Here is a 21,225-nt window from a genome sequence, read left to right as displayed (position 1 = left end):
CGAAATATATGAATAACACAAAAACTGACGGCAAAGTTATTTTTGATCCAGTTTTTTAAAGCAAAAGAGATTTAAGTATTTGTCTATGACTCTCTTTCTCTTTTACTCGATTCGGAAGCGAGATGAAAGATGAATATGGGAAAGACTAAAATATGTAAATTTAACATTAATAATCCTTTAAAAATAGTACATTTAGTCGCCTGCTATGTCGGTTTTAATTAAAAAAAAAACAAGTTACCGTGAAGTCAGGAAATTTAAAATAATGTCCCTATTTCGGTACAGAATTAAATTAACTTGTATTCGTTAAGTGGCAAAGGTCAAAGCCCTATTGCCTTTTATTATTTAGCTATGATTATATTCCGTAAGTATTTGGTAAAATATGCCAAATTGAATCAATGACGTAATTTAATTTTAACTTAATTCGCCATTAACTAGTAGTCAATTTGATGGTATATTTGTATGTGTATATAAAAAGTCATGAAGTATGTGGGCGGTCCCATGTCCTTCTACCCCCCGTCAGCACATAACAGGCTTCGTTATGTAAAACGAACTTATCTGACCGCACGTATATAACCTAGGTTTCTGTAGGGGAAGTGTACCGGGAAAGTGTTGGCTGGACGTTAACAGTTGATTTTCTATTTTTTTTCTAGCTAGTTTCAGCGTATATAAAAAGGAAATTTAGTAAGTAGTCGATGTGTTCTTCCAGACTATGTTTAACATCTGTGCCAAAAATAATCGAGATCCGTTGTACTGTTCTAGAGATACCTTCTAACAAACATCATCAGTAAAATAACTATTAAAAGGCAAAAAAATCATTGCTAAAAAATGCACTAAGCGACATCTACCTCGTAGACAACTAGTTGAACATTAAGAGAGAAAAACGAAAAAAAAATTAAGTATGTACACAAATACAACCTCCATGCTTCATAGTACTGGAGACTACAGAGTACTGGTTGGAAACATCAAATGGAAAAAAAAACAAAAGTAGTGTATTGCTATTGGAAAGCGTGAAATGGCGTCAAACGCATCAAATGAGTGGGATGCAGGCGTTACTGGGACACGGTGGAGGCCCAGATACCAGCATTATGCGAGCCGGCGCCCCGCTAAACACCTATTACTGGCGCACGCAGGCCCTCGACAGGGCGAAGACCCCACTTGCCTAGTATAGAACTAAAAACTAATAGACACGGCTTCTAATTATTTATGTTTTGTAAACTAGTTATATTTATAATTTGTATGTCTACTTATAAAACTTTATCAGATAGCTTTCGCACGCGATTAAAAAAAACGCGCGGAATTAAAAAAAAACTTAATAAGTAGCCAATGTTATCTTCCAGACTATGTTCTACATGTGTACCAAATTTCATCAAAATCTGTTCAGCCGTTCCGGAGATACCTTCAAACAAACATCCATCCATCTAAACATTGAAATTTATAATATTAGTATGATATAAAGTTAAATTAAAATTGTAAAATGTTTTAAAATTCTGTAAAATTAAATCCCTTTTTTTCGATTCAAAACAAAGTAAGAAATTGCGTATTTTCGATAGAACAATAAAGGCGAAATTGAACCATAAAGTTGTTCAATTAAACTGTATTGACATCAAAACGGACCGATCTCAATTTCAAGTCATGATATCGAGCAATCTCTCGTCGATGTTTACTGATTAATTGTGTTTGTGTTTTAAGGTATTCACATTTCAATTTATGATTTACGGCAGCAGATTTTAGGATGAAAGGGTGAATTAATCTTAATAGTATATTTTGAAATGAACAGAATAAATATTGTTCCTATCTTTATAATGGCACTAGCTGTCGCCCGCGACTCCGTCCGCGCAGTATTAATTAGTAGCCTACGTGTTCTTTCAGACTATGTTTTACATCTGTGGCAAATTCCAGCGAGATCTGTACAGCTGTTCTGTAGATACCTTCAAACAAACAGCCATATATCCCTTTAATAATCCGCATTTATATTAGTAAGATTTAATATTTACAGCAAATTTTATACGTACATTTTGTATTTGAACTCTATGTATTTTATTTACAATACTATATAACGGTGAGTTTCCAGTAACGTAACACATGTTTAACAATACTAGCATCTTTCTCATTCTCTTGGGAAAAGACAAAGATAGCAATAATGTTGTTTCAATACAGGTGTTCCGCCATTTAGAAGTTCCTGATAGTTTTCACAAGTGTGTATGTCACGTCTATTCATGTATAGCTCTATGGTCCCCTTTGATCACACTAGGGGCGGTCTAGGCACACACTTTTATAGTTAAATTAGACCACACGGATGCATTAATGTGATACGTACTGCGCTAGTATTTTTAATTTGATCCTGTAACCGCATACTCACGTCCATAGACACAATAACATGTAGAGCTGCAGTAAAATATCCGCAGTGGAAACACTTATGTGTCAGGGAAATGTATTATTTTACTTTATTTTTGTCTAAACAAATAAAATTGGATTGTATGTATGTATAAAAGTAATATTTCGTTCAAATGATGTATTTACGTTATTGACGAAACACATTTTTTTTGTCTGTCTGTCCGGAAGATCGCGTTTATTTCGGACAATCTTCGGAACGGCTGGACCGATTTTCTCAGGACTTAAACGGTTAGGTAGCTGGCACGCGGGAATATTATAAGCTACTTTTTAATTATACATTCGAAGTCGCGCGCGAGCACTTGTTATTGAATCATCATCATCAGCTCACTATACGTCCCCACCGAGGGGCTCGGAGCCTACCCTAAAACCAAGGGTGACTAGGCCATAGTCAACCACGCTGGCCAAGTGTGGGTTGGTTGACTTCACACATATCTTTGAATTTCTTCTCAGATATGTGCAGGTTGCATCACGATGTTTTCCTTCACCGCAAGAACGTCGGATAAATGTACATATGAAAATCGGAAATAGAAAAACACATTGGTACATGGCGGGATTCGAACCCAGGACCTGCAAATTGCAAGTCAAGTGCTTGACCCCTGAGCCACCGACGCTCTTGAATATTGAATCTTCTCATTATAGATATAACAATTCTGTATCTTAGAGGAAAACATCGTGTGCCAACTCCACATATAGTTTGGATAAGGACAGTGAGATCTTGATGATTAAATTCTCGACTCAATGTATTGAATAACAAAACTATAAAACAAATGTTATATATAATTCAGACCAAAATAAAAGACAAGACAGTTAACTATGTCGACTTTTGACCACAATATTTTGATACAAAAATAACAGACACATTTGTCATAGAGACTCCTAGAGCTTCTCTATTGAACTTACTATGGTATTTAACTCAGAAAATTCTGCTAGTTTTGCACGAGGGCAGCAGTCCAGTACTATCGTTTTGTACGTACACTTTCTTCCAAATAATAATGTTATATCCTTTTTATATCAAACGAGCGAGCGGTCACATGAAATCTCTAAAATAGCGAAGCGACCGTTGCCCATAGACATACGCAATTGCTTACCGTTGCCTACTTATAATCGACGGAGAAGGGATGCACAGAAAGGAAATATTTTCCCTTCCCATGCATCCCCTCATCCGGAAATTCCACTTCCAATTCCCATCCTTTCTTTATAAGAAAAAGGGTGGAAATGGAAAGAGAACTAAAATTAGGCCGGGACCCAACTGATCGGAGTTTACTTTGAAATATTGAGAGTACTGCATTACTAACTGCTCTACTCTATTAAGCAAGTTGTAGTGAAACTGCGTAATAATGGTAAAGGTGCATGTAATGTCCAACCATCCCCTAGGGACTGCCCCTCGTTACTCCCCAACCCCCGGGAGATGCTACGCTTATCATTTATTTCTAAGTACCTTGGGGAAGACATATTTACTTAACTACAACCTAACTACTAATTATGTTGACGTATTTATCTTAATATCCCTCAGATTTATAATCCTGTATTCGCTAAGTACTATAAATTAAAAAAAAAACAATTGTTTTATGAAGAACATTATTATTCTGGAAGAACGCATACGCTACGAATTCAGTTTTTTTAATCCTGCACAAACGGAGTCGCTGGCGGCAGGTACATTAATAATTATTTTTCAAGCTTATAGAATTTATTTAGAAAACTAAACATGTCACTAAATTATGACAAAATATTAATAAACAACGGCGAATAACTTACAAATAATTTTGTCGTAATAGCGGCAGAGTGAACGAATGGTATAAAGCTCCCTTCGTTCCACTCATCATAAACCATGTAAAAAAAATACGAGAAAAAACGCTTCAAACTCAAGCGTACTCGTAATATAAAGTCATTCAAGGCGAACTGAAGAAAATACCAAGTGTACAGAGAAAATGCGTAAAAGGATTCCTCGACGTTACTTCTTGTGAAAATATTAAAAAAAAATGTTGCAGAAAGTACTCTCTACTAATGTTATCTGTGAGCATTGTTTTTAAAAAGAAAAAATAGTTACCAGTATTTATGCAACATGTATAGAAACTTTTTTCTACTATAATGTTACATTTATCGGCAAAAAACTCAAGATAAACTACTAAAATTAATTTTAGTAGCACTAATTTGAAATTAATTAATAAGCCGGATAACTTTAGAAACTTGTAAACTTACCATAAAAAACTTTTTCTTTTTCATTATGTTCTTTTTAATTAAAAAACTAAAAATATAAAAAGACAAAAGACTTATCGAAATGATTCAAACGAACCCAAACTCGATGAGGTTGTGTCGTTTCATTGCAAAGGTCCTATAGCCACTTTCCATCTCGATCAACCAACGCCATGACATCATAATATTGCATTAACACGCGATTTACACTTGTATACAAACCTTAAGCTCAATCAGAAGCCGAGGAAGTGAATTTAATTTGCTACATTTGATGGAAATCATCGGAAAGCTAAATCTAAAAAAAAAACTTGTAAAACATGAATTTATGTTAGAAATAATTTGATATAAATTTAAAAACAATAGATCCACTTAAAAAAAAGCACTTTACTATGAATACATCCCACATACAACTGGTCAAGAATGTGTTTGTTTTTCTATGACTTTGTTTTTTGAAACAATAAAATTTTAACAATGCAAAATATAAACATCGTCCTCTACAATCTTAACGGCTTTAAAATAAAGGTTATTTTATTTTTACGAAGCGCATATTCATATTGGTATGAATTAAAAATGACCCAAAGCAACCCCATGCAATCGGGCATAGAGAATGAACAATTATTTACTCCGGAGTACGCACTGGCCGCCTCTACGTCCGAGCTAAAATCGTCATAGTATATTAAAAAAAACAGAGTTCAAAGCATAACTTTTAAAATTAAAGATACGCTTTTTATATTATTTTTTTTTCTTAATCTATGTTTCATACTTCGCACTCGATAACGAACTCATAGTTCATACGAGAAATTACTTCTAAAATATGTCTATCAGCAAAAAAAGTCGAAAAATGTTATTGCAAGATAAGTATTAAAAATAAGTAAACGATTCTTTACTAATATTATAAATGCGATTGTTTAGATGGATGGATGTTTGTTTGAAGGTATATCCAGAACGGCTGCATTTTACTGAGATTTGGCATAGATGTAGCAAAAAAACAAGAACGTGTCTGGAAGAACACATAGGCTACATATTAAGTTTTGTTTTTAACTCCGCGCAGGCGAAAGCTAGTATCGTATTATATAGTTACGTTATGTCCTTCTAACAAAATTATCCTAAAAATGTCTTTTAAAATAAATTGCAAATAGGCATTAAACGTATGCACGTGTGGACCGCATAATCTTTGGCGGGCTGGACCTCAAACGCAAGCTAGGGGTACACAAATTAATTATTAAAAAAGCTATTCACCAGCGAAGACTCACCGATGTGAGGGTACTTTATGATGTACTCTTATAACTGGACGCAGCTGCCTTGATGGTTGAAACATGCGAAATTGACGTAAGAAAAACTTACATTTAATGACCTGGTTATGTGACGTTAACTTTATTTTAAACTAGCTATCGCCCGCGACTGTATCCACGCCGAAAAAAACCTAATTAGTAATGTGTTCTTTCTGACTATATCTGCTAAATGCAGTCGTTCCGGCGATACCTTCTAACAAACATCCATCCATCCATCATTAATATGATATTCAAACGTATACGATATGTCGTATAACCTTTTAAATCAATAATAGACCTTTAAATAATGTTTTATTTAAGCTATTCCCATTATTCTTCTTAAAAATGTTGTTACTAAATTATTTTAGAACGCTTTATCAATTATTTACAATATATAGCATTTTATTTTATATATGTTAATTTTATTTATCATTAAAATTTATTCATAACAGTATTCAGTGCTATATTTATTATTTGTAAAGTTCAAAAGATAATTTTTGCATTACAATAAATCAAATATTCATAAAACAACCGCTATAAAGTATAATCATATTATGAATAAAAGAATATTCTAGAAATATATTAAATTAAGTATCAGTTTCTTTGTAAATAGTATAACCAGACAAGAAAACATACATACAACAACTTACAATATAAAGGAGTCTACGATTGTCGCTGCCCCCGGTCACTAAATGCAATGATTTCTTTAGTTGATCTTACTTCTTACTAATATTATGAATGCGAATGTTTGGATGGATGGATAGATTGCTAGATGGATGTTTGTTGAACGTATCTCCAGAACGGCTCAACGGATCTCGATGAAATTTGGCATAGATGTAGAAAAGAGTCTGTAAGAATACAAAGGCTACTTATTATGTTTGTTTTTAATTCCAAGCAGATGGAGCCGCGGGCGACAGCTAGTACATCATAAATGCGAAATATTGGATGGATGGATGTTTGTTACAAGGTATCTTCAGAACGGAACAGATCTCGATGTAATTTGGCATAGATATATAACATAGGCTACCAAATAAGTTTTTTTTTAATTCCGCGCGGATGGAATCGCGGGCAACAGCTAGTTCACTATGAGACATATTGTTCATTGCATTGACCTTTGTGAAAAGCGTTGTCTGTTTTTTTTTAATTTAAATATAGCAATCAGAGTATAAAATAAATTGAAATATTATCATGATCTCGTAAATAAACCAATGCATTTTAACTATACACTTTGTCTGGGAGAAAAACCATTTTTATTGAACATCCGTGGACATATAAATGTATTTTTGTATCCCGTTTAAAATGAACGTGCCCTCTGAACGGCCATTTTGTGAACGTCTGTGCTATAGAGCCTGGAAGGTAATTAATTAGTGGATACCGCTTCCAAAGTGGAAATGCGATAAAATTGATCCCATTTCATAAGCGTTTGCGAAATGTAATTTTACTTTTTACCTATATTATTAGTGCGAATGTTTAAATGGATGGATGGCTGCATGTTTGTAAGAAGGTATATCCAGAACGGCCGCACACATTTTGCTGAAACTTAACATAGATGTAGAACATAGTCTGGAAGATACATATGCTACTAATTAAGTTTTTTTAACACCGTGTGCACGGAATCGACGGCTCTTCTGTTGAATGGTATGCCTTCGGCGGTATTTCCAAACCGCTAGGACTCAGTGTCCTGCAAGAAGCAAGCGTATAATCATCTCAAAGGTAATGCACCTAAAGTTTTTCTGGTATAGCAGATAAACTTTAGGTGTCTATGGGCGTTTTGGACACCTCGGTGTTCATGTTGCTCGTTATGTTATAAAAAAAAACGTTTAAAGACTGGTTAGATTTCGAATAAATTAAAAATTATTCGTCTGTAACTTGGACCAACTAAAAGCGTATCAAGTGCTGATATATTAACGCTAGTCGATGGCCGAGTTAAATGGCGGGCGAAAAAACTTTTTCCACTCTTCCAACATGTCACTGCTCTTCATTAAGAATTATAAATTTCTGAACTAGGACTCTTTAATTATTTTCTAATCTTATATTCTAAAAGACTTTATAACACGAGACTCGTTACAATATTTTAAATAAATGAAAGTTAATCTGTGACGTCAAATGCATAACTGTTTTCGTTTTGTGTTAATTTACGTCTTTAATTTACATCGACTCTGATAAAAATCTTACTAATATTATAAATGCGTAAGTTTAAATGGACGTTTGATTGAAGCTATCTCCAGAACGGTTGAACGGATCTCGCTGTAATTTGGCATAAATATACAACATATTCTGGAAGAACACATAGGCTACTTATTAACTTTTTTATTTCCTCGCAAACGGAGTCACAGGCGACATCTAGTGTATGTATAAATTCGTCTTCATGATTATTATAAATGAAATGCTTACTAATATTAAACCTCTAAATATTTTACGCGTCATGATTTCTATCAAACCCATTCATCTACTTATAAAAATATTCAAATTTAAAATTCTATAATATTGAAATCGACAAAGCGTGAAAAAATATTACTTATAGAGAATTTTTCTAACAGCTTTCAAAGTTCATTGACCTCTATATTAACTAGGCATATTATATTTACGTGTGAACAGCCCTCAAAGGGCATCATTCACTCGCTTTTCACCAACTGACAAGCATTAAAACAATTGTTCGATGCATAGACAATAGTCCTAGTCTAATGGTCCAACGCCTCGTCTATTCAAAACGGCCCCTATAGTGTTACACCCTTTATATCGCCTAGTTTTGAAAATACATCCTATATACAGCGTTTTATGTTATTATATGGTGACCTTACTAATATTACAAATGCAAAAGATTAGATGGCTGGATACTTGTTAGTATCTCCAGAACTGTTCAACGGATTTTGATGATTTGGCATACATATAGAACATAGTTTGGAGCACGTGGACGGGGTCAAAAGCAACAATTATTTTCTATTAATTCCCATTGAACAGTTAAATCCGTTAGTAAAAATGAACAATGAATAGAAATTCTGAAACATTATCTCACGCCATGAATGACAGGTGTTAGAATAATATGATTTTTGTAGATGTCTTTCAGCAGTGAAAACGCACGTTAACATAACAATTTACGTAACATAGATACGCGTGTAGCTACAATAAAAGTGTACCAAAAGGTGGCATGAATAAAATTAACAGGATCTTGCTGTTTACTCCAAAGTAAAGTTTAAAAAATATAGCTCTTAATATCCTTCCCCTTCCCGACCCCTTGTCGGTGTTACCGAGATACTTATCTTGACCTTTTTTACAGAGTTTTTACTCTTCCGTGAACATTAAAAAAATATAAAGAGGTCTTCGCGGAAAAAAATTCAAGTATTTCCTTTTCTTGACACGTAAGGTTCTTTATCTGTTTAGATGCGGTAAGTTATTTTTTCTTTTCTTTAATCGCTACGTTTCAAAATAAACTTATTTAAGAAGAAATCTACTAATCACTGTTCTTTGGTTACTTGGTAAGAAATAAATAGTAAATAGTTACGCAACAATTTATAATTACATTTATTTTTCTAAGGAATCATACTCATTTTCACATTAAAATTTGGCTTTTTTCTCTTTTTTTTTACTTTTAATTTCTTAATCCTCTAAAAAAGTGTTATTTTTGGAAAAGTACCGCATTAAAACTTTCTTTACTCTTTGACAATATTCAAAACACCAAGAGCGTAATGTATTGCATATTCAGTGAGAAAAATAAAGCTGGTCCGCATCGGAAGTCCGCCATTTTGCGTCTTGTAGTCGATAGAACTCGCTCCATTACAAGTCATGATGTAGAAATCATGGTACCATTCCACGCTGAATAAAAAAAAACTTAATAAGTCTAGTAGTCTATGTGTTCTTCCAGACTATGTTCTACGTCTATGCCAAATTTCGTCAGGATATATTAAACCGTTCTGGAGATACCTTCTAACAAAAATCCATCCTTCTAAACTTTCACATTTATAACATTAGTAAGATGGACCGTGTCATTACAACCTCAGCAAAAAGCGCATATAAAACATTATTTTAATTTTATTAAGGAGAATGGCATGACCATATGTTTTTACTAATGTTTCGTCAGTGTAAACCCATGGCTATACATAACATATATATTGTTATGTAGACAAACGGCACTATGTCACACCGGCACTATGAATACGAGGTGCGTTACGTATATTTCTATATTACCATGGTAGTAGGGCTGCTCTTTGACGAACCCCTGCTCAATAAACGTGAAACAGGGTTCTCACATTCGCATTTATATTTTTAAGACACCTAAACCTATATTTGAATATAGTTTTATGGTATAAAACACACTAACGCACTGACTTATTCGGAACAAAAGATTTTTTAATACGTCTAAATAGAGCCAAAAAATATTCAATTAATTCAAACTGTTGATAGTCTATTTAGAAATAACAAGTATTAAAAATAAATCTTAAGTTTGTTTTATCTGTGGCTAATTGTTATAATCTGAATATGCTCATTATGGGATATTATTTGATAAAAGATTTCATAATTTAAAGAAATTCTACAATGTCGACAACCCTAATACTAGATCCCCCCAACTAGGGCTGTACAACAATAGCGCCATGGGGCTGTAATTAAAAAAAAACGCGAAAACCCGAGCTGGGGCGTGAATTTTCACGCGTTCCACTCGACGCGTGCGGCGATGTGTGCACGCATTTTGTTATTGCGTGTCCATGTATGTGTGTCAGCATGCATGTAGCAAGCATCTCGGGAATAGGTCAAAGTGTAAAACATCCGACATTTGGAAACTACTAGAAACACATCTAACCAAAGGTACAGATTAATATGACTCCAAAATGTCTGATACTTGATACAAGGGATTTGAAAATTGAATTTGAAACTCAGTATTAATAAAGTCAACCAAGCCGCCCTGGGCGATTGACTAAGGCCTAGTAACCCCTAAATTTGAGATATGAAAGAAAAAGTTATTATAGATATTTTCTATATTGACTTATTAATTTAATTAACGACTACATAAATAGAGCGAGTTAGTTTTATTTCAAAGGTACTTCAAATCATGTAGGTCGTTGCTTGTTACATAGCAATTAATTCTTTAGAAAAAAAAGTTCACAAGTGTCTTTGGTTATTTACTTTTACTGGCTATTTTATTGTGTGTTTTCCCTTTAATTGGAAATTTTACATAAAACTTAAAGAACATTTAAGTTATCGGTTTCCAACATTTTTACGTATGTAATATAAATGTCAGAATATTGTGTTGAAAACTTAAAAAGAAAAAAAGTTAATTTTAAAAAAAAAACACTAGATTTATGGGTAAATAAAAAACTTAGAAATTAATAAATAATTTATTTCTCCTATTTCTACCTAATCCTAATTCTATCCTACTAAAATTAGAGTTCTTATCTTTGATGATTCTTTCCTTCTGATCTTTGACATTAAGATATTGTAACTAAAAAAATGTATTTCAAATTTCTTTTGTCTTACCATTCTCAAACATGCACTATATTCCCTAATTACCTCAAAAAGCTGCCGTAACTAAGTTTCGTATTCGCTTAAAATTTCCCAGCACTATCGTTCGAGTGTCGGAACATATCATCAAGTAAATTGGTTATTGCAAAAGATTTTTACCGAATATTGAACAAATTTTGACCTTAAATATAAATTTACAGTATTTAACGCTTAGTTCTCTGGTAGTGGAATTCCATATACGTAAGTTACCAGAAATATCTATTTCATAAAAAAGTCGCAATACTTGACAGCAGTAAAAATTGCATATCAAATTTACGATATTAAAAATTTGCGGTAAATTTATTGCAGGCGCAAGTCGACATGCAAAGTAATGTGATGTTATTATACATATTATTTGCATGCAAGCATTAGCACGCATTTGCGTCGACTTGCGCATTTTATTCCACTATCTGGAAAGCCTGCAAGTCCCTTAGGTGCCGAGTTTGAAATAAAATATGAAATGTTACGGATATACGGTCATAGAGTAATGTTTTGCAGAACGCGAATGATGAGATGGATATAAAACATATGTGGGGGAAGAAACAGGTCACGCGTGATTCTCCAACGTCTAACAGAGCTTAAAAATGCCAATTAAAGGGTTCTGATTTCAAAGTTCATTGACGCATAACGCAATAGGGAATGCGTATTAATCTACCAATACTCTAAAGTTTTTTGCGTAATAAATCTTGCTAATATTAATTTTCAGTTAATTTACAATGAATTGTTTGTATTTTAAGTATTCTTATAATGTTCAGCCTTTCTTCTTTTTAAATTTTGCCAGAAATATAAAATAAACTTAACGGGTACAAAATAATTAGGCAAAGTTATCGAATTTCGATTTGAGAACTTTCATATGACAACGCCATCTAGTGATTTTACAGCGACACAACAAATTTAGGTATACAACAATAATATTAATACAATTTTACGTACGTAGTTTCGGTATTTGACTTGACACGTCAAGAACAATAGTTCTCTACTATCTCATGTGCCAACTCGCGTGCTATAAACATTCGTATTTTACTTTTCGATTATAATCATTTATTACTGTATTGTTTATTTTAAAAACAAATAATTATATTACTCAAGTGTTATTATATAAGTCATAAGAAGAAAACTCTGATACTTGTCTTTTAATTATATTTGTTGAAAAAAGTTACCCAAGTAGCGATGGAGGCTGTAATTTGGAGGGGGAGTAGCCCTCGACACAGAGTTAAGTACCGTTGGCAAATGCATTGCGTCTTGAGGATAAAATATTATCATAATGAGACAGTCCACGACCCTTGCCAATGTTTATTTAAACGAAGACATGCTTTTACTTACTGACGTTACTTCTTGCATCCTTATAAAGCTGAATGGATGGACATTTCTAACAAATCTCCAAAACTATTTAACTAATCTTGATGAAATTTGGCATAGGTATAAAACATAGTCTGGAAGAACACATAAGCCACCAAGTTTTTTAATTCCACGCGTACGTAGTCGCGGGCGACCACTAACCTTACCAAGCTTACTTCTTACTGACATATCTTCTTACATCTTACTTATATAATAATATCAATGCAATTGGTTAGATGGATGGATGGATATTTGCTACAAAGAATCTCGACGAAATTGGGCATATGTATAGAACAAAGTCTGAAAGAACGTACAGGCTAGTAATTATTTTTTTAACACTCGCAGATGGAGTCGCGGGCGATCACAAGACTTACTAATATTATAAATGCGACTGTTTAGAGGGATGGATGTTTGTTTTAAGGCATCTCCAGAACGGTTGACCGAATCTCGCTGAAATTTGACATAAATATAGAACATAGTCTAGTAGACCACATAGGTCACTAAATATTTTTTAATTCGCGCACACGAAGTCGCGTGGGACCACTAGTTATTTTATAAATAGTGTACTCTTATTTTAATAGAATAGACATAGCGAATGTAATCATAGTAACATATCCTTATTCTTATAAAAATACTTATGTAAGAATAAAAAGAACAAAAGCGCAATGTTTATGAAAATATTAAGACATTTGTTTGTACTATGCACCGGGGGCTTTGTATGAAATATCCTATTAACTGTTGGAGTAGAAAATACTGATCGTAATAATAATATTGTTTTCTTAAACATTCCCAGAGGTCTGATGTATCTGGGATACTTCTGCCTGCAGCCTTTTACTACTGTAACCTACGAGTAACGAGTACATACCAATTCTTTATATTAAATTCTTATATTATCAAGAACTACCTGTCGCCCGCGATTACGTCCTAATTGAAAAAAAAAACTTCAACTGGCGGATCGAATTCACACAATTGATATGTATGTTTATAATCAAAAAAATTATGATTGAGGCAACTTCTTTCCTATAGGAATTACGAGTTACTACACGCTTTGATTCATCTTATTAATGTTATAAATAAGAATTTTTAGATGGATGGACGGTCGATGGGGCCGCAAAGTCCTAGAGTGGCGGCCACGGACAGGTCGACGCAGCGTGAGCAGGCCTCCCGCAAGATGGACCGATGACCTGGTCAAGGTTGCGGGAGCGTCCTGGATGCGGGTGGCACAAGATCGGTCATCGTGGCGATCTTTGGGAGAGGCCTATGCCCAGCAGTGGGCGTCTCATGGCTGAGTAGTAGTAGTAGTAGTAGATAGATATTTTGTTAGAAGGTATCTTCAGAACGGCCGCATGGATCTCGCTAAAATTAGGCATAGATGTAGGACATCATCTGGAAGAATACATAGGATACTTTTTAATTCTGCGCGTAAGTAGTCGCGTGCAATATTTAGTTACCTATAATGTACGCTAATAAAGTTAGAATCGACTCATTAGCGGTAGTTTCTAGTTGAAGTACAACTCTGCGTATATTTTATGTTTATTAAAAAAAATACCCGTAATTATTTAAAGTTGGAGGCAAGCAGTCGCATAATGTACGCGTATTAGTCGCAGCTCCCGTGGGATTGCGAACTCTAGTTACTGAAAAACCTATTTATCAACATGTACGTATGTAACGTCTGTGTTCCTGTTATTGTAGTGTGCCAGAGGGGTGCGTGCCTCGTTACGAATAAACTGCAAGTATCCATTGTTATACAATATAAGCATACGATTTAAGCAAACCAATTTCTCAAAAGCATATTCAGATATACATGAAGATAGAATAATCATAAACTTAAAGCTAGAGTTTATAACAACTTATCTTCAATTAAAATAATTATTTCACTGAATCCACCATTATATTAACCACTATTTAGTATTATCAAACTTCTGGAAAGTTCTATTTATTTCTTTTGCTGGATTTTTTAAAATAACATCGTTTTTTCACGTTTAACATAGAAGCCTTAGAAGTAATAGAAAAAGTGCAATGGATACGTGCTCTCGTCTTGAAAAGTGCGTATAGACAAGGCAGTGTGCGTTTGCTTTTTAAAACTCAAACATGTGTTTGTGTGCGTTCACATCGGCACAACAGTGTTCAACAAGCTGGTACAACATCTAAGTATAACGCAAAGGATTCCGTCCTCTAGGTACAAAGCTATAAGGAAGTGAATCGCTTGAATTTTCGAATTTATAGTTTCATGTTTCAATGTGCTTAGTTTTAATATAATTACGCGACTTACGCCGTGAAATAGTCGGCTGTTAATATAAAATTAATTTATTTTTTACGCCTATATTACGAAGCTGTACGAGTAACTTAATAACAAAAAAAAATAAAAATCTTAATTTTGAAAATACAAGCCATAAACAAGAAATTTCTCTTTTAAAAAAAGTTCAAAGTTACAATTTTGAAGATAACTCTATCTACTTATTTGGATCAAACGCGTGAATGTTTATAAAGTGTAGTGAACAACGTAATAAATCATATTCGTTAATTTTGATTGAAAAAAATAGGTAAAGTTCACGCATACTGGCATTTTAGTAAACGGCAGCCAAAAAAAGTTACAAAAAAGGTCACAGGGTAAACTTGCTTGTAAGGACCTTCTTACACAAGTCAACGTAGTATCGTCGACGCTAGTCGTCTATCCATTCAGCGAAACTAGACAAAGTGCATTCACTCGAAAGCGATACCATAACGAAGTTCAAAAATGTATGGAACTGACGCTTGGCAATCACGTGACTTAACGAAAGTTATTGTCAGTTCTGTACATATTTGAAGTTCGTTGTAGAATCGGTTCGGACCATTGTGCAAGCATAGCGACTGCATGTCAACTGTATAGATGTTCTCCGCCATCTTGGATATTATAGCGATTTTTCTCATGAGTGTCTTGACGAATAGGATGCAAGCAACTGACATTGGCGATGACAGATAGAAATGTCGACGACGCGCAATTTCTATTACGTTGTATGAGTCAGTTAGCGACTAAAATCGCCGGTTTCCGAAGATTTACCTTACCTTGTGTACAAAGGGCCTAAAGGTACGAATCGTAAATACCAACTACCATATCTGAGTCGTTTTTATTTCCCGTCGTAGAAAACTACCGTTGTGGCTTCATACAAGATTATTTATTGCTATACAGGAAATTTCCTCTTTCGCCAAACGGCGTAGATTCACCCGCTGTAAATTTTAAAATCGGAAAACATGAATTGAGGTAAAGGATTTTATTTTATGCTTTATGATTTTACATGCTGTATTATTTGCACTCTTTATACTTAGAGTAATTTATTTAATAATAATTCAATTTATAACATTACTACTCGTAAAAAACGTTTGAAATTAATTTAATTCTATTTAGTTTTAAAGATATGAACCCTTTTTGAATAATGACTAAAGGACACTAATGTCCCAATCTTTTCTTATAAGTAAAGGTCTTACTCTTACTAATATTATAAAAGCGAATGTTTACATGGACGGATTTCAATACAATTTGGCAAAGATGTAAAACGCAATCTGGAAGAACACATAGGTCTTCCAAATAAGTTTTTTTAATTCCGCGCGGACAGAGTCGCGTGTAAAAGTTACTCAATAAAAATGCAGTAAAACTATCGTTAACAATATCGTGACTTTTTAAATTCATATTCAAAAGCGAAGACGTTGACTTCATTGTATTTTATCACAGCTTCCGATATTGCCGCTGAGAAAATAGAACAAAGTCTCGCATCAATACCACTAGTGTTCATACACTGCACACAGTACTGCGGCATCTTTTACACCGACTATTAAATTTGTAAATTATTTTTCTGATAAAATTATATCATATCAACCCGCACTGGATCAACGTGTTTGACTATGGCCTAGTCATCCTTGACTAAAGTAGGCTCCGAGCCCTCAGTGGGGACGTATAGTGAGCTGATGATGATAAATTATATCATAGAGATTATACAATATTTCATTGCCTTTTAATTTTAGCTTAAACTTGTTAAAACTAATATTATAATATACTTACTTGTAGTGAGACAGTTAGGACTTGATTGGACGGATGAAAGCGACTTAAATATAATTTATATTTTGAGTTGGTGAAAACAAGAAATATTAATTTGCTTATTTTGTTTTTTTTTTTTAACAATAACTATTGTATATTTTATATGTTTAAAAGTACGGTGTGACAGGGGATGCATAAAGTCACGTGTGACGCAACTAAGTGCATGCAGGAAGCGAGCGCGAGCCTTCAAACGTAATTTGTCTCTCCCGCGTGTTTGCAACCCCCCCCTTTTATTTCGACCCCGCTTTTGCTTTCGGCTCGGTATTCCGAAACCTCATCACAATGTACATGCTCCCGGTTAATTTGAAAGGACGTTTGCCGTTTTTGTGCCCTTTCTGAACGCACTAATTACTTGATGCCTTTCGTCAATGTGCGACACGTTGCCACAAAAGACCATATCCCGTCTGAAAGAATTAGCTTTTTACGTTTGTAAATTTTGTGTTCATAACCAAATATAGTCGTTTTAACGTAAAAATGAAATACAATTTCTCTTTCTATATAGGTTGAACATTGGAACCCGTAATTTTATTGTAAATGTTGTTGACGAAAAAAATAAAATTAAATGCAAAAAATTAAATGGCAACTCTATGTTGGAAATTTCCAAAATATACTTTCCTATAGATACCTTTAATAATGAATGGCAATAATATTAAATAAAACATTATAATAAAATAAAAAAGACCTCCCACCTAATAGTAAACTTGTGTATCAAATTTTGAAAAATGTTTAATTATGTTAAGCAATTTATGAATAATTTTTAAAAAATCTAAATTTTAGGAAAAAAAATACAATAAAATTGTGTATTTTGTATTTTCAAAGTCCCGCCTAAACATAATAACCTGTCATGGTTATTATGTTTACGCTCTTCAGTGACGTCACGCCATGTTGTAGAATAGAATGGTATATCTGTATGTAGTTGCGGTACTAAATTCTGAATTGTTGTACTGAATTCTGAACTATGAAAATATTTACAATGACAATAGCACCGTCCTAGTGTGACATCACGCTTTCTAATTAGTGTTCCGTGTTACGTTACTGAATTTTAAATTTGGATGATTTTCATTACTAAAAATATCATTAATCTTCTTTTCTCTTCATAATTATTGCTATTTTTGCAGGTTACTAACTCAAAAATTTAATTTTATCCGAATTTTTTTCCTGGTGCACAAAATAATTTCTGGCAATGCGTCGTTCATGTTGTCAAACTGCGCTGCGTAAAATAATTTTGAAGTAAGCTGTCATTGGTCACATTATCAAATCAAAACTTCCGATTGTGAAAAATTTTAAGTTTCGGCGAATTCTAATATTATAATTTCGGAAAGTAAGTAAATTTCTCTATTGCTTTAATTTTACGAATATATAAAAAGTACTTATTACACTTTCTAATCAAAAAAGGTTATGTACTGATTTCGCCTTTTATAAATTTCATGCACACGTTCAGAGCGGGGTAGTAAAAAGAAATACTACTTCGTTTAAAGCCGGGTGCAAAATTAATGTTGAATACAGATACTTTAGATTGTTTACTTAATTCATTTCAAGTATTCAAGAACACTATAGCCCGGTTTTGCAATAAATAACGGCAAACGTATCATCGTCTACCACCTTTTCCCATAAAAAAGTATGACTAAGAATTACCTATCAAAATAAAACATATGGGATTACACGTAATTTAATTTTAAATGTATTAATATAAGTAACATAAACTATATAATTTATTTTACGGTGTCAGAAAATAAATACGAAAAATTTAAGATGTGTGTATGGTCCCACTGGTCTCTCATTACAATCTTACTAATGTTATAAATGCGAGAGCTTAAAACGATGGATGGATGTTTTTTAAAAGGTATATCTGGTATGGGTTAGAGGATCTCAATAAAATTTGGCATAGATGTTATAACACAGACTGGAATAACACATAGGCTTAATAAGGTTTTTTCTTATTTTACCTCGGACAGAGTTGCAGATAACAGCTAGAATGTCATACAGTACACAATAAGAACCTACCTAAATAGACTTCTATGTTTATATACAGTCTGTGTCGGAATTGTAACAAACTATATAGAAAAGTATAATTATCTCTAGTCCTGTTTTAATATAAACTTTTATATAATTACAGATGTCCGGCCGTGATGGTGGTAAAAAGAAGCCACTGAAGGCACCAAAGAAAGAGCAAAGGGAATTAGATGATGATGATCTGGCCCATAAACAGAAGTTAAAAGAACAACAAAAGGCTTTACAGGTATGAAATCTACTTTAAAAAAAAGCTTTTGGAACATCATTGTCATTATGTTAGGGAATAATTTAATAAATGTGATTTTTGTACTTAAGCTGTTAATTTATTTTCTAGGAAGCTAAGGCCAAAGCAACACAGAAAGGGCCATTAACTCAAGGTGGAATAAAAAAGTCGGGCAAAAAATGATAACTATATAATATATATAATATATTAAACTATATTATATTTAACATGATTTCCATTAAATATGTCTAATTTATAGGTTAATTATATAAACATGAAACTCGATTTTATATTCTTTTTAACTCAATTTGCATTTCATAAAACAAAATATCTATAAAAACGTAACTTATTGTTTTAGAAATGAAATAAAAACTGCCAGTAAAATGCTTTTGGATTTTATAAATTAATTGTAAAAATCAAAGAAACTTTTTGTCAATAAAGTTATATTACAAGTACTGTCTTTTAGTTCAGTTATTGTTGGCTGTACAACCTGAACCTTTTACTTCATATTTTTTTTAATATAATAATTGCTTTTTTTGGGCACATAAAAATTTGTTTAACATTGTATGCAAACACATATCTAAGTGTAATTAAAAGGTATGTAATAAACATTTGTATTATGCAGGCATTTTTTAATTGAGGTTATTTTTAGTTTTAGTAGTTCAATTTTTTTGACATACACAATTGGTTTACTTTTGTTGTATAATTATGTTTATTAATAAGGTATACCATAAACCTTGCTTATTTTGAATATCTTGTGCTAATGCTATGCTAAATTTAATTTAACCTTCACCTTGAAATCTTTTGTCATTCATTTAACATTTTTAACACTTTTCAGAAATATGGCTTCATTTCAAGGCTTTAAAATAGTTGATGTTAATTTAGACCTACAAATTAAAGATATATTTTCTGATAGTTTTGACAATAATCTCTACTATAATTTCACACACAGTAAAATTGATCAAAACAATAGTTTTGGAAACAACAAAGTTGAAACAAAGCATGAATTAAATACTGGTGATGGGCAGAACTGCAACAATCTTAGCTATAATAGTAAAACAGCACAGATATATTCAATTGAAGAGAATAAAGACCTAATTACTAGTAATAAATACAAATTAGAACAAGTTAGAGATCAATATTTAGAAAATGTAGACAGCCAATTACGAACAGATGAAAACTTTGATACAGAATTTAACATGTTAACGGATCTCCAAGCTAGTTCTGATAATTTCACTGATTCCGGTTGCTTTGCCAGTCAAAGTACAATTGAAGATGATAAAAATGTACTCGAAAAAGCTATAGATATGCCTCCAAAAGAATGTATGAAAAATTGCAATTTGACAAATGAAAATTATATAAATCCTATTAATGAATTTCATATGGATGTAGACGAAACTGAAGATGGTAACTTTGAAAATGAATTTAAATACGCTGGTTTAGATGATTCAAATTGCAGTGGCTACCATTCGTCAGATTTCGAATTTATTGAAGAAAATGAGGCTAGAGAAGTTGTTTTTAATATTACTAAATTAGATGCAGACATTGTAAATATAAGTAATTGTGTCAATAATAAAGAAGTTACTCCAAATTCGACTGAAAATAGAAGTAAAAGTTTTAGTAATTGTCAAAATCATTTTATCCCGGAAGGTGATGATTTCTTAATTCTCTTCCAAACTGCACCTGCACTTAATTATGAAAGTTCGTTTATACAACACAACTGCTATAATTTTGTTCCTAGCTTAAGTCGTTCACGTTTAGGTTTCGAAGTAGAAAAATTTGAGGAATATACACAATACAACAAAGTTGACGGTGAGTACATTTTATTTTTATATTTAAATTCCTACAATGAAGTTCCACTGCCCTTGTATTACATAGTGTCAAAGTATCAAACGAGTGACTATTATATGTGTATTGTAGTTTTATGTGCATATTTGTTTCAGTGAGAGCTGCGAAGGAGACTGTAAAGAATATTTTATCAATGTATCCCCGACAAAATAAGTACTACAAAGAAATTTTATAACATTTTTGATTTGTTTTATTAATAAAAAAATTATCTTATTAAAGAAAATTTTATTTCTTACCACAAAGTATTAGAAGATTATAGGAAATAATTTACCAACATTTCTTGTAACTGTTCTAAATAAGCTCAAAGCTTCATGATTTGAATCTTGTCGTCTACCAAATATCGTCGAATGTTAGGGTCTAATGAAAAGGGTAATATTTTA

At 32.8% G+C, this 21,225-nt stretch overlaps 1 protein-coding gene across 1 annotated transcript; it reads left to right on the top strand.

Moving 5' to 3' along the window:
- Positions 1-19,717: 19,717 nt before the first annotated feature.
- LOC106123798 (putative uncharacterized protein DDB_G0282133) lies at positions 19,718-21,020 on the top strand. The gene is made up of 2 exons (XM_013320205.1): positions 19,718-20,809; positions 20,941-21,020. The coding sequence occupies exons 1-2, from the start codon at positions 19,840-19,842 to the stop codon at positions 21,018-21,020; spliced, it is 1,050 nt and encodes a 349-aa protein (XP_013175659.1). The 5' UTR covers positions 19,718-19,839.
- The last annotated feature ends 205 nt before the right edge of the window (positions 21,021-21,225 follow it).

Source organism: Papilio xuthus, unplaced genomic scaffold (assembly GCF_000836235.2).
Source record: "Papilio xuthus unplaced genomic scaffold, Pxut_1.1 DF825946.1, whole genome shotgun sequence".
Lineage (NCBI taxonomy): Eukaryota > Metazoa > Arthropoda > Insecta > Lepidoptera > Papilionidae > Papilio > Papilio xuthus.
Note: the sequence above shows the minus strand (reverse complement) of the source record. Positions and strands in the feature narration are given on the sequence as shown.